We start from the raw sequence: 12,496 nt of genomic DNA on the forward strand, positions 1-12,496 counted from the left end.
TCTTATTTATTTTTGAAGGAAAATAACCTATTTTATTATTTTATTTCTAATCTTAAATTAAATCACTTTAATTTTACATTTTTAATTTTTAAACTCTCTGCATAATGCTTACTAGTGGCCTCCTTACTAACTATATGTATAGAGTTGGCATTTAATCATATGACATGACGTGATAAATTTATGAAATTAAAATCTGGATATTTTGCTTTCTTTCATTCTCATAATCTTATGATTAATCGTGTTTTTTTAAAATTCAATCAATATAAAATTAAAAGTGTTAACGTTTGAATAAAATATTTTATACATGATGTAGTAATTAATTATGATTTTGACTTAAATTGAAAAATATAAAGAGAGAGAGAATATGAAAATATGTAGTTCCTATGTTAGTACTTAGCCACATAACTGATTGATACATTAATTATATCCATAGTTGACATTTTTGTTTTATTTTAAATTTTTTAAAAGATAAGTTTACATCTTATTCCTAATCACCTCTTAAGTATAACTAAAAAAGAGAATATAAGTACCAACTTTGATATATTTAATGGTACATTTTCTTTTCAAGACTACGACATATGTACTATTTGTATTTGTAGGCATTAAAACACAGCATACGTGGATGGCGAATTAGATATTGTGATACGTGTCAAATTAGTACTAGTTGCAACCATTCCTAACATGATATTCACTTTTATGAAAATAATAAATGAATAATTCATGGTATGTAGGGATGATATCTTCATAACTAAATTTTTTGGATTAGAAATTCTTGTTACTACCAAAAGTCTTTTACTAATTTAGATAGTAGAAGCAACGTGTCAGAGGGCCAAATTCTATTTTCTTAGGAGTTAGGACAGGTCGAACCAATGTTGATGGATTAGGATATGTGGTTTGACTTGTAGTTAGTGGAGGTACTTGCTTGCAAAAAGTTACTGGTAAAGCATGTTGGAGTGAGTTGTTTTTTTCCTTTCTCTTCTTGAATAAATTTTAGATTTATAATAAAAATCTTATAGAAAAGAAATGAAGTAAGTAAAGGTGAGATTTATTGAAAAATAAAACTAAAAGAGTGGGAAAAGTTGAAAGTATTAAGACCTTTTTATAGTTTAATTTGGTAAAAACTGGGGACTGGAAACCGACCGATGGAATTAACCGGCATCCGAGAAAACGGACATGGGAGTGATTGGGGACGACTATCGGCATGGATCCCCTAATATGGATTCGAAAGCAAATAGAAAAAAAAACGAAAAAGATTGCAAGTCGGCTAAACCCTAAAAGCTAACCCCCCCCCCCTTGAGAATCTCATCTCCCCCACAAATCTTCTCTACAGTTTTATTTTTTTTAAATCTTTCCAAAATCTCTCTCCACTTTTCCCCTAAAATGTCCTCTTCAAATTCACCCCTTCTTCTTCCCATTTTCCCCCAATTCCCTTCTCCATTTTCCTCTCCCTCCCATGGCCGCTTCCACTCCAATCCTCATCCAACAAGCCCGTCTCCTCACCCCTTCCCAACCCACTCCCCCTCGTCTCCTCTCCCTCTCCGCCATTGATTCCCAGCTCTTCCTCCGCTTCACCATCGAATATCTCCTCATCTACACTCTCCCTTCCTCCTCCCACCCCTCCGCCATTTCCTCCGCCTTCCGAGCTGCTCTCTCCGACCTTCTCATTCTCTATTTCCCTCTTTCAGGTCGGGTCAGGGAGAAATCCGATGGGTCGGGTTTGGAAGTGGTTTGTCGTTCTCAAGGGGTTTTGTTTGTTGAAGCAGTTTCGGATTTCTACACGGCAGCGGACTTCGATCGCCCGCCGCGTTCTGTCGCGGAGTGGCGTGGGTTTTTGTCGTTTTCTGTAGAGGATGTTTTGGATGGATCTCCGCCGTTGGTTGTTCAGTTGACGTGGCTTAAAGATGGAGCCTTGGCGGTTGGTGTTGGTTTTAATCATTGTCTTTGTGATGGAATTGGTAGTGCTGAGTTTCTTAACTCGTTTGCTGAGTTGGTTGTTGGCAGACTCGGCCGTGCTACCGAGTTGAAGCCTATTCCCGTTTGGGATCGACATCTACTCACTCCACAATCACGGCTTTCTCAACGTCGGACCCCGTTTATCTCCCCGGAATTCCAACGTGTCCCTGATCTCTGCCGTTTCATGTCACGTTTTGTTGATGAACCACTCGTTCCGACCTCGGTGAGCTTTGGAAAAATTCATCTCACGCGTTTGAAGTCACTTGCGCACTCCACGCGCCGTCCTGGAGAAACGGCGTTCACGGCTTTTGAAGTTCTTGCTGCTCATATATGGCGGAGCTGGGCTCAATCTTTGAAACTCCCTCCTAATCAAACGCTTAAGCTTCTTTTTAGTGTAAATGTAAGAAAACGGATTAAACCCAACCTTCCCGCCGGTTACTACGGCAACGCCTTCGTCCTGGGTTGCGCTCAGACCACCGCCGGGGAGCTAGGGGAGAAGAAGCTCGGACACGTTGCCGGTTTAATAAAGAAGGCGAAAGAGAGCGTGGGAGATGAACACGTGAGGCATGTGACTGAGCTGGTGAGCGAGTCGAGAGTGTGTCCTGACTCAGTGGGAGTTCTTATAGTGTCACAGTGGTCAAGGCTGGGGTTAGAGAAGGTTGATTTTGGAATGGGCCGACCCGTTCACGTGGGACCGGTTTGTTGCGACCGGTATTGTATTTTGTTACCGGTTTACAATCAAACGGAGGCTGTGAAGGTTACGTTGGCAGTCCCCAAATCTGCGGTTGACAAGTATGAATCCATGGTTAGAAACGTGGCCACGTGAATACATTCAATTGTAACACGTGGCGGAGCTGACATGTAAAAAATGTTAAAACAACTTTTCTTCTTTCCTTTTTCTTTTTCTTTTTTCCTCCTATCTTTCTTGTTTTTTTGCCTTCCGAATATATTGATTTTATTGATTTAATTAATTTACTTTCCTAATTTGCCCCTTTTGAGATATGCCACGTGGACTCCACAAACACTAAAAAGTTTTGGCTGTCCCAACTTTGTTTGGCACAACGTGGGCGTTTTGATGCCCTCCTCGCCTCGTAGCATTACTTAATTAAATCAAATCTTTTCATCCCATCCATGCTAAATAAAAATAAATTTCTTTTTCTTTTTTTAACATATAATCTTTTAAAGATATATATATATATATACATCAAATGTGTATTTTGTAATACATTTGTTAATAATAATTAAAAAGGGTTAAACACAACATACTCATGGGCATCATTGTTGTTAAAGACATTACGCTAAGGTTTAGGGCATCAATATCTACCTTTTACATTTTTAGATTTCTTTTTTTTTTTATTATCACTATTCAATTCTTTATGGCTTTTTCCTTTTTATAAAAAAATAACATTATACGACACCCTTTGGGACGTTTGAAATTACCAGTTTAATTATTCTTTTCCTTAGCTTAAAGAATCATTAGGATGTGACATAATATCAATAAAGTTCAAACACATGCAACATATATTCTCACTAACAACAAAAAAAAATGTAATTTTTTTATAGTTATAAGTCTAGTCAATATTTAAACTGACTTCAACTGTTGAAGAGTACAAACTAATTGTGGGTTAGATGGTTTAATTCATTAAATATATTATTTAAAAAGTTTTTGGTCTATCACGCATGTTTATCCTTATGATTGAGTAAACAAAGCGAGAGTATGAGCCAAAACAAGCTTAACTCAGTAGTAATTGTCACGATTCATTATCTTTAAGGTGCCAAACCACACCATTATCGTACTAGTAAAAGAAAAATCAAATAAAATAAGAGTTTATAATTATGAAAAATAAAATATAATTATCAAACAAATCAAACAATTAGGAAACTCACTCCTAATTTAATAATTCCAATCCTAAAAAGAGAAGTAATCTCATTCCTTTCCAAACCTTCCCCACTTTTGCATTTATAAATATGAGATTCAAAACCTTATTTTAACTAACTATTTTACAAATTTATCTTTTATCTTTTATCTCTTATTTATAATATTTTATAATAATTTTCTTCAAACAAAAAAAAAAGGCATATTAATTTTTTTTTGAAAAAATATTTTTAATATACAAACTTTTTTTCTTCCCTCTCTTTTCTTATGATTTCCTCTTCCAAATAAAACTATATCTCAAAGTAGAACTCTAAAATAAATAAAAATATCTTTAGAATTGAGGCAATCCTCTTCCTCTTCCTCTTCCTCTATAGCGATGACGATCCTTACCCAAAACAAATCTCACCCATTATCTCAAAAACTCATCAAACGTAAAAGGGAGGAATGGAAATTGAAAACGGAAGTCTTGACTACTGTAATTCAAGTATGATGGTCTACTTGATTGGCATTGAAGCACCCAAATCTCTTAAATGTATATAAGAAAAGTCCTTCATCTTAAATTCTTGGTTGCTTCTTCTCTGCCCATGAGACAGTTGTTGGTTATAAAGGAAGTAGGAAGAGAAGAGAATGAGCACAGTAGAGAAAGGGGAAGCTTGGGAAATTTCTGATGGGTTGTTTTTGTTGTGTTATTTATGAGTACAGGGCATTTTCTTTTATAATGGAAACGATTCAAAAAATAGAAAAGCTACTTTTTACAATGTTAGCAGATGTGTAACACGCAATTTTGCTCGAAGTAGAATGAAGGATTGGGCAGATAATGGTTTGGTCAGAACGTCTGCAACTTGAGCTGTAGCTAGAAGATGTTGGACTACACAATTCTTTGTTTTGTTGTAGAACAAGGTAGATGTCTAGCTCTACGTGTTTTGATCTTGAGTGTAGGATTAGAATTGCACTTATTGCACCAAAGTATTGATGGTTTTGGTAGATGAATCTTTAGTTCTTTGAAGAGGAAGGCTAGCCATACGAGTTCTGTGGTTTGCGTTTGCAAGACAACAAAATTCTTCTTTAGTGCTTGATCTAGGTACAGTATGTTGCATTTTTTTTTATCTGCAAGTAATTAATTTACTAGGTAGGCTATTTCAGCCCTTGTGATTGTTGCATAGTGTAGGGTTCCTACAATGCTCTTTGTATGTGAAGGGATTTTAAAAAATTTCACTACTTTTTGTGATAGAATGGTAGAGCAGATCATATGGGTTACAATAGAATTTGCATTAGTCATCTTTGTTCTTTAAAGTATTTTTGCGATGTATTGTTCTTAGGATAAGAATAGTCTACCGGTTTGTGGATAAGATACTTCTATTCCCAAGAAGTAGTTGAGTTTTCCAAGGTCTTTTAAGTACAAAGTTTCATTCATTTGAGATATTATTTGTCAATCTCATGATTTGAGGAACTAGTGATGATAATGTCTTCTACATATATTAGAATGTAGTAGGAGGAGTGATTTGTCAGTTTCACGAACAGTGTAAATCCTCAAGACTGTAGGAAGGTTTTTAGTCTCAAAAACCATACTCTTAAAGCTTGTTTTAAGCCGTATAAGACCTTCTTGAGTTCGCATACTAATTATTTATGTGAGTTGTTCTCAATGATAAAGCCAAATGGTTGCTCCATGAATACTTCCTCAGTTACAATGCCATGAAAGAAGGCATTGTATATGTCTAATTGTGGGATTTGCCCATTGTGTACAAGGGCCAAATTTAATGGTTATAGGTTTTACAATAGGGGTGTAAGTTTCTGAATAGTCTGTCTGTTGTGCTACTAAGTGTGCTTTGTATCTGAATTTTTCTCTATTTTAAATATCCATTTCGAGCCAATCATTTTCTTATTGTGGGGCATTGGAACTAGCTCCCATATGTTTGCTTCTCATTAGGGCTTTATATTTATCCATCATTGCTTCAATCTAGTGAAGACACTTTAGTGCTTCTTTGGCTGAGTGGGATTCTTTGTCATATAATTCTGTGAGTTAAGCTTTTGGCTTTCGGATACCATTCTTTGATCTTGTATCCATTTGGTGTACATTAGTAGTAGTATAAGTTTGTGATGATGGAGCATGTTCACTTGGTTGAGGTGTGAGTTTGGTTGAGAGATGGTCTGGTCAATGGGAATGGATTGAGTATGATTGGGTGAGTTTGTGTGGCTGTTGTACTGGTTTTCTGGTGGAGTGGTATTTTGGGAAAGGGATACTTGTTGGTTGAACTGCTATGGTGGGTACATAGAGAGATGAGGTTTGTTTGATGGGTACGAAATCAAGAGATGGTCCTTGAAGCTCTTGAGTTCCAGTTCCAATCACTGAATAATCTCTAGAACTCTTGCAACTCGAAGGATTTTCAAGGACCAAAGAAATCTTTGATGATCAATAAGGTTTTGAGAACCAAGATCACCTTTGAAAATATGAAGACTTCGACAAAAAAGTTGAAAAAAATTGATCACTGAGTGAGCGACAAATTCTATGGATAAAAAAAATAACTTGAACCACATGAACCAAAATCACTAAATTTGACAATTTATGTTACAATTCAATTATTTTCAACAATTTTTACACAACATTAAATGACATCAAAGTTCAGGTGAACTTAACTTAATCATAATTAACTTACATTTCCTCTTGTGATGTTTGGAGATTTGATTTCCATCACGCCAATTCTTATACTATAAAAGAGGAGAAAAAAATGAATGTGATCTAGTGAGAACAACTTTTGCATACATCAGAAGATGGTTTCTGAGATTTCATCAGCTTCATTTCCCATTAAATTGAGGTAACCGAATCCTCATCACTAGCTTCACTATCACTGCTGGCACTACTACTTCCACTGCTGCTTCCACTGCCTGATCCGCTACTACTAGAACTTGAGCTCTGCTCGGCCCTACCTTCTGCATTAACCTGAGCTCTGAGGGCTTCTGCAGCATTAGGTCCCTTCTCGGCTTCATCGCCACTATCATCCACATCAGCAATCTCATCGTCCGTATCGTTCTGATGTGGTATATTTATATCGAATCCAGGCTCAACTCTTTCTTCTTCAGCATTATTTCCATCATCAGATGAAACAGACCCGAAAATATCATCAATATCTATATCTTGATGCTCATCATCGTTCTTCAGGCCTGGAGAGGAAACAGATACATTTGGTGGATCTGATGAGTAATTAGTAAGGCCTTTACTAGCAACAGTTTTTGCACCTGCAATGAGCATGAGCATATTTTAGATGGGAGATAAGTAAGATAATCACTAAAACAGACATCACTTGAATGTTTACTTGTTCAAATTCAGTTAAACAATCAAAGCAGTATCCGTTTTATAGTTGAAATATAAAAAGACATGAACTGTTTAGTTAATCAAGAACCAATTCTGAAGAGAGATTCTGTTGTTTCTCAGTCAAGAAAATGTTGGGGGAAAACAAGAATATGAGTGAAATATGTAATCAACAGCCATACGCAAATGAACCCTCTAATAACAGTTAAAGTTGCAGCTAATGGAAGTATGGAACAAAACATAAACGCTATTTTGTAACCAAAAAAAATCACTAGATGCACATTCTAACTACTTCAAGACCAATCGGTAGAAAGATTATGCAGAGCAGCCACTGAAAGATTCATATTTAATTTCATACAGCATTCTGAAGTTCGTTCAACATTTATTGGCGAACCCCTCAATGACAAACGGAACCAATGACAATCTGAATTTTCGAAAAGGTGTACTTGTTTCTGGAAGAAATGGTCTTCTTACAAATAAATTAAAAAAACATCTAAAGAAAAATATTCCAACATCTGCTGAACTATAACTCTTCTACTGGAGATAAATGTTGTTTGGCCTTGAGAACAGGTTGTTCAATATGTTGGGCGATATTATCAAATCGTGGCAATAAAAATTAAACAAAAACCAGAATCTAGAAGAAAAATAATACTTCAAAATCTCCAAATAAACTAAATGCATTTCTTTTTCATGTTTCTCCTGTTAGGAATGGTGCGAGGCCTGTAAGGACTGAATCTAGCAGACGACATTGCATCCTGACTTCATGAACAGTTATCATCTCAATATTGAGAAAAGATAACTTCCCAAAGTAAGGTTAGAGGTAAAGAAACAAAGTTGCAACATACTAACATGATGAGGCACAAAACTACTACTCCTATTAGACACACTTCAGAACACTTCAGAAACTTACTATCAACCCCTATGAGGCACAAAACTACTACTCCTCACATTGTCTAAAAGTATACAGATGCAAACTCACTGCATACCAAATTTCTTAGGATTTCTGTAACAAAGGTCTTTTGTCATAATTCTTCCTCTCATTTTAGCTACAAAACCCTTTTGATAACTTTATGTGACCAACGGCTCCAGATGTCATGAGCTTTCTCTTTCATTATTTTTGCATTGCCTCTTGTTCTTTTCATTTTTCTCAAGCTTGGTTTCTTATTTAAAAGAGAAAAAACTGCAGGTTGCAAACTAAGACACCAGGGCAAAAAACAACCACAATGAGTAGAGTAGGTAAGCAAAGGATCCAATTTCAGAAACATAGGCAATATTTGCTCTGAAATCATTTCACAATCATCAAATATCGTGGAGATGGATAGCCAACTGATTACAACAAAGTATATACAAATCCAAAAGTGTTCTAATAAGACCAGATAAGCATATTGACCTGCATTTCCTGGCTCTCCAATATCGATTCGCTCCACCTCTACCTGTAAATGCAGCACAAGACCAGAGTTATACAATCTCTAGAATATATCTTGTTCAAAAGCAGTTTGAATACATATGAGATTCTTGCCTGACAGAAGCAAGAAAGATAATATAAACTTCTTCAGCATGTAAATACCAAAAATTCAAATGCTTGATCTATTTCATATAAGCTTATGCAATTAGGAAACAATTCATAAAGAGCTCTCACCGGCATGGTTGGAAAACTGCTTCGACCCATATGCATAGGTTTGGAAACTTTAGTCACTGGAGGAGATAACCGAGGCTCCGGCGGTGTCAAAGAATGAAGGACAGAAGCCGTGGTGGGTGCGGCAGCAGGGGCAGCCACGCCTGCGGTAGTGGCAGGGGCAGCGACAGCAGCAGCAGATTCACCTGGCTGTCGAAGGTGTCGAAGCTGATTGACCGCTCGGTGCAGCCGCTCCAACCGGAATGTCTCACCATCAAAAAACAAAACGGCATCATTCTCTTTGTAATCCTCACTGCTACCAACGAACGACAAATTGGGTTTCCCAGGTTGACTGTTTTGAAATTCAACAGTAACCCTATTTTCCTTGGTCTTTTTCAGCCACCCCGGCTTCGTTTTATCAATTGAAGCGGGTTTAAATTCATCTAAAACCACAATGCAGAAACAATTCAAACGATTTGACAAAAGAAATAAATAAAGGCAAAAAAAAAAAAAAAAACTAATTTCTCACATCACGAAGTTTTGCGCAAAAGAATTTACACCAATTTGGTTTTGCTTTTTGCAATTTGGGATCAATTCGAATGACTTACATCGAAAAGTGCAAAATTTGTTGGACGATTCATCCTTGAATGAAGGACCAAGGGATAGGTTATACCACCGATCGGGCTGGGGCGCGGTCTTCGGTTCTTCTGGGATGTTGTTCGCCATTACTGATTCAAATAGTTATCAAGAAAGGTTCTGATATGGGGTCGCCTTGAAACCTTGAATGGACGGTCCGGAACTAACGAATCTTTTTCAAGATGAAACTATCCATATAGAGTAATTCAAAAAACTGAAAACTCAAACTAAGAAAATAAATCGAATTGAAATGGGGTTAGAGTGGTGGTTACCCATGAAAATTGAGGAAGAGAAGTGAATGCCCTTCCTGTAGAGTATTCCAAATTGGTTGAGAATTGAGAGATCGAAGAGTAAGTGGATTGAAGGTACAAATGAGTCGTGGGTAACGCAGACGAAGGGAATAATAGGGGGAAAAGGAGGCTTGTGAACTGATGTTGTGGACGGAGGTTGCCTAAGAACGGCGGTGAGGTGCGATTAGGAGAGCGAGAGAGAAAAACCGACGGAGATTGGGAGAATGAGAAGGAAAAGCATTACGCTTTTTAATATGAATGTATTTAAATATTCTCTTCAAATTTAAGAAAATATTAAAAAGCTATTAGGGTTTCTTTTGTTTTTTTTTTTAATACCACAAACTCGTCCTGTGTACATTTACATTAGAAAAATTCAACATATTTTTACTTCTTTATAATATAAATGGAAGAAATTTTAGAATACCCATAAACTAATTTTAATTATTTTGATCAAATTAAATATTATTTAACCCAAATTGAAGTGAAATTAAATATTATCTTGTAAGAGTTCTCCAACCCTATAGAAGCTATAGTAGATTCTGACTCAAGTTAAGATCATCAAGTACTCTGCTTCCATACATCAAGTATGTACATTCAACTAGGAGATAATCAAAGGATCAAGTAGTATTCAACTAAAAGAGAATCATATTATCAATATCGGAGATCGCACCACATAACATCAAATCAACACAAACACAATATCAATACAAGTTCAACTATACGAAACACGTTTCAATTAGTATATCACTTTGTTATGCTTTCTAAAATTTCTAACATTTTTTTTTGGAGAGTGTGTTTTTAAATTTAAAAACTAGTATTATTTTAGATGATAAAAATTTAATATTAAGACATAAGCATAAAACCAAAAGAGTTAGGGAACTGAAATATGGTGAAACTAAATTCGAATCAATGATTTTAGTTACACATTTTTCACATTCTTAGCTTAGAAATATTATATGACTTTTATATTATGTATCAACGATGGACGACTTATAATTAATATTTGTTACAAACATTCGAACTCTAAAATATATAGTAAAAGACGATAAATTAACTATTTAATCTTATAAAAACCTATCATTTTATATAAACAGATATTTTCTACATCAATTATCCAATAGTAATTACTATCACGTTTCTATATATTACTTAAATTTATTTTTCTTCTTTATAGCTTATGCTTCTTTCAACAATCTTCCATAATATAATATAATTTTAAAATATAATATAATCTTTTAAAAAAATAAATTAAATATTATCATATTTTGATATCTAACTAAACTTGAAACATAGAGAATAACTAAAAAAACTATTAAAAGTGAAATATTAATTCTAAATAAAAGTAAAAAATGATGAGATATAACCCTACATTAGATAAACATGAAAATATAATTATTAGACAAATGCTACTATAACTTATATTATTAATTTTATATTTAAAAAAATAACATGGCGTCCACGTGCAACTTACAAACTAGTATATATATATATATATATATATATGCTATTATTAAATCCAAATCCACCAATAATAAGGAGGTGATCACATAGAACAATTGTATTAGATCTTACGTAAAGAATATAAAAGAACTTTATGTTCATGAATACACAACAATATATATACAACTATAAAATTATATATATAAACAAATATCAGGAAATTAATGAGCAACTATAATATTTTAAAAGAAAATTTTACGAAATATTTATAAACTATAGCAAATTCTATCAGTGATAGTCATTGATATGCTACAGTGATAGGAAATTATTATTGATAGAATCCATATATGAAATAAATTTGTAGTGCATGGCAAGTATTGTAGAAAAATATTGCTTATTTGACATATAGTTGATAGTCTCATCAGAGGCCTCCTTGCATCTCTATATATTTATTGGAAAATACAAAAGTACCTCTCGCTTTACATTAAATTCTCCACTATATGAATTTATTTTATTGCTTACAACTTCGTTAGATTTCATATCTTACGTAAAAATAGTTGACAAATGATAGATGCATGTAATTGGAAACCTATAATAATTAAAAAATTCAACAAAGTTAAAAATGCAATTACAATCAAACCAACATAGTACAAACGATGAAAAGGGAAAAATGAGAAGAAAAAATTTCTCCCCATTGCCACTTTTATAAATTATATATATATATATATAAATAAAGTAATAAAATATTTATAGCAAAAATTATTAAAGTTTTTCCTTTAATTTTTTATCTACAAAATCATTTTAAAAAATTATGATATAACAAGAATATATTAAGTTGTTCAAGTCCTAATTAATGATTTATATAATGACATTCTTTAGTAAATTCTTTTTTATAATATAATTATGATATTTATTTTATTGAATCATATAAAGTGATTTTTCATATATGCTTTTGTAGATTTTCTTTTTGCTCTATACATGTTGATTCACATTCAGGAAGATCAAATGGATTCAATAAGGATCAAGAAATTTTGAGCTTGAGAAAGTGATAGAGATGAACCCTAATTGACTATTTCTATGGTTTTGTAGTTTTTCTTTTCCTTTTTTTCTTTAATTTTTGATGTAGATGGTTATTACTAACTCATGAAGAAACAATTTATCCTTCAAATTAACCCCAACAATTAAGCTAAGGTTATTACTAACTCGTGAAAAAACAAATCCAATCCAGTATGAATACAAAAAGTAAGACAGTTTTGTGCATAAGGTAAGGTGTGTCACATATTATTATTCTAATTCTTGTTTACGTTAACTCAAATCTTAGTTCCCATGAGGTATTGTTTCTAGCTTTTCTTTTTTCCATGAATTTGGTAATAATACAC

At 34.0% G+C, this 12,496-nt stretch overlaps 2 protein-coding genes across 2 annotated transcripts; one reads left to right on the forward strand and one right to left on the reverse strand.

Moving 5' to 3' along the window:
- Positions 1-1,060: 1,060 nt before the first annotated feature.
- Positions 1,061-3,081, forward strand: LOC101222424 (fatty alcohol:caffeoyl-CoA acyltransferase). The gene has a single exon (XM_004148131.3). The coding sequence runs from the start codon at positions 1,454-1,456 to the stop codon at positions 2,777-2,779; it is 1,326 nt and encodes a 441-aa protein (XP_004148179.1). The 5' UTR covers positions 1,061-1,453; the 3' UTR covers positions 2,780-3,081.
- Positions 3,082-6,336: 3,255 nt separating this feature from the next.
- On the reverse strand, positions 6,337-9,934 carry LOC101222188 (ELL-associated factor 2). The gene is made up of 5 exons (XM_004148130.3): positions 9,660-9,934; positions 9,360-9,575; positions 8,776-9,194; positions 8,527-8,569; positions 6,337-7,063 (listed from the first exon to the last, which is right to left on the reverse strand). The coding sequence occupies exons 2-5, from the start codon at positions 9,475-9,477 to the stop codon at positions 6,633-6,635; spliced, it is 1,011 nt and encodes a 336-aa protein (XP_004148178.1). The 5' UTR covers positions 9,478-9,575; positions 9,660-9,934; the 3' UTR covers positions 6,337-6,632.
- Positions 9,935-12,496: the final 2,562 nt, after the last annotated feature.

This window comes from Cucumis sativus, chromosome 5 (assembly GCF_000004075.3).
Source record: "Cucumis sativus cultivar 9930 chromosome 5, Cucumber_9930_V3, whole genome shotgun sequence".
NCBI lineage: Eukaryota > Viridiplantae > Streptophyta > Magnoliopsida > Cucurbitales > Cucurbitaceae > Cucumis > Cucumis sativus.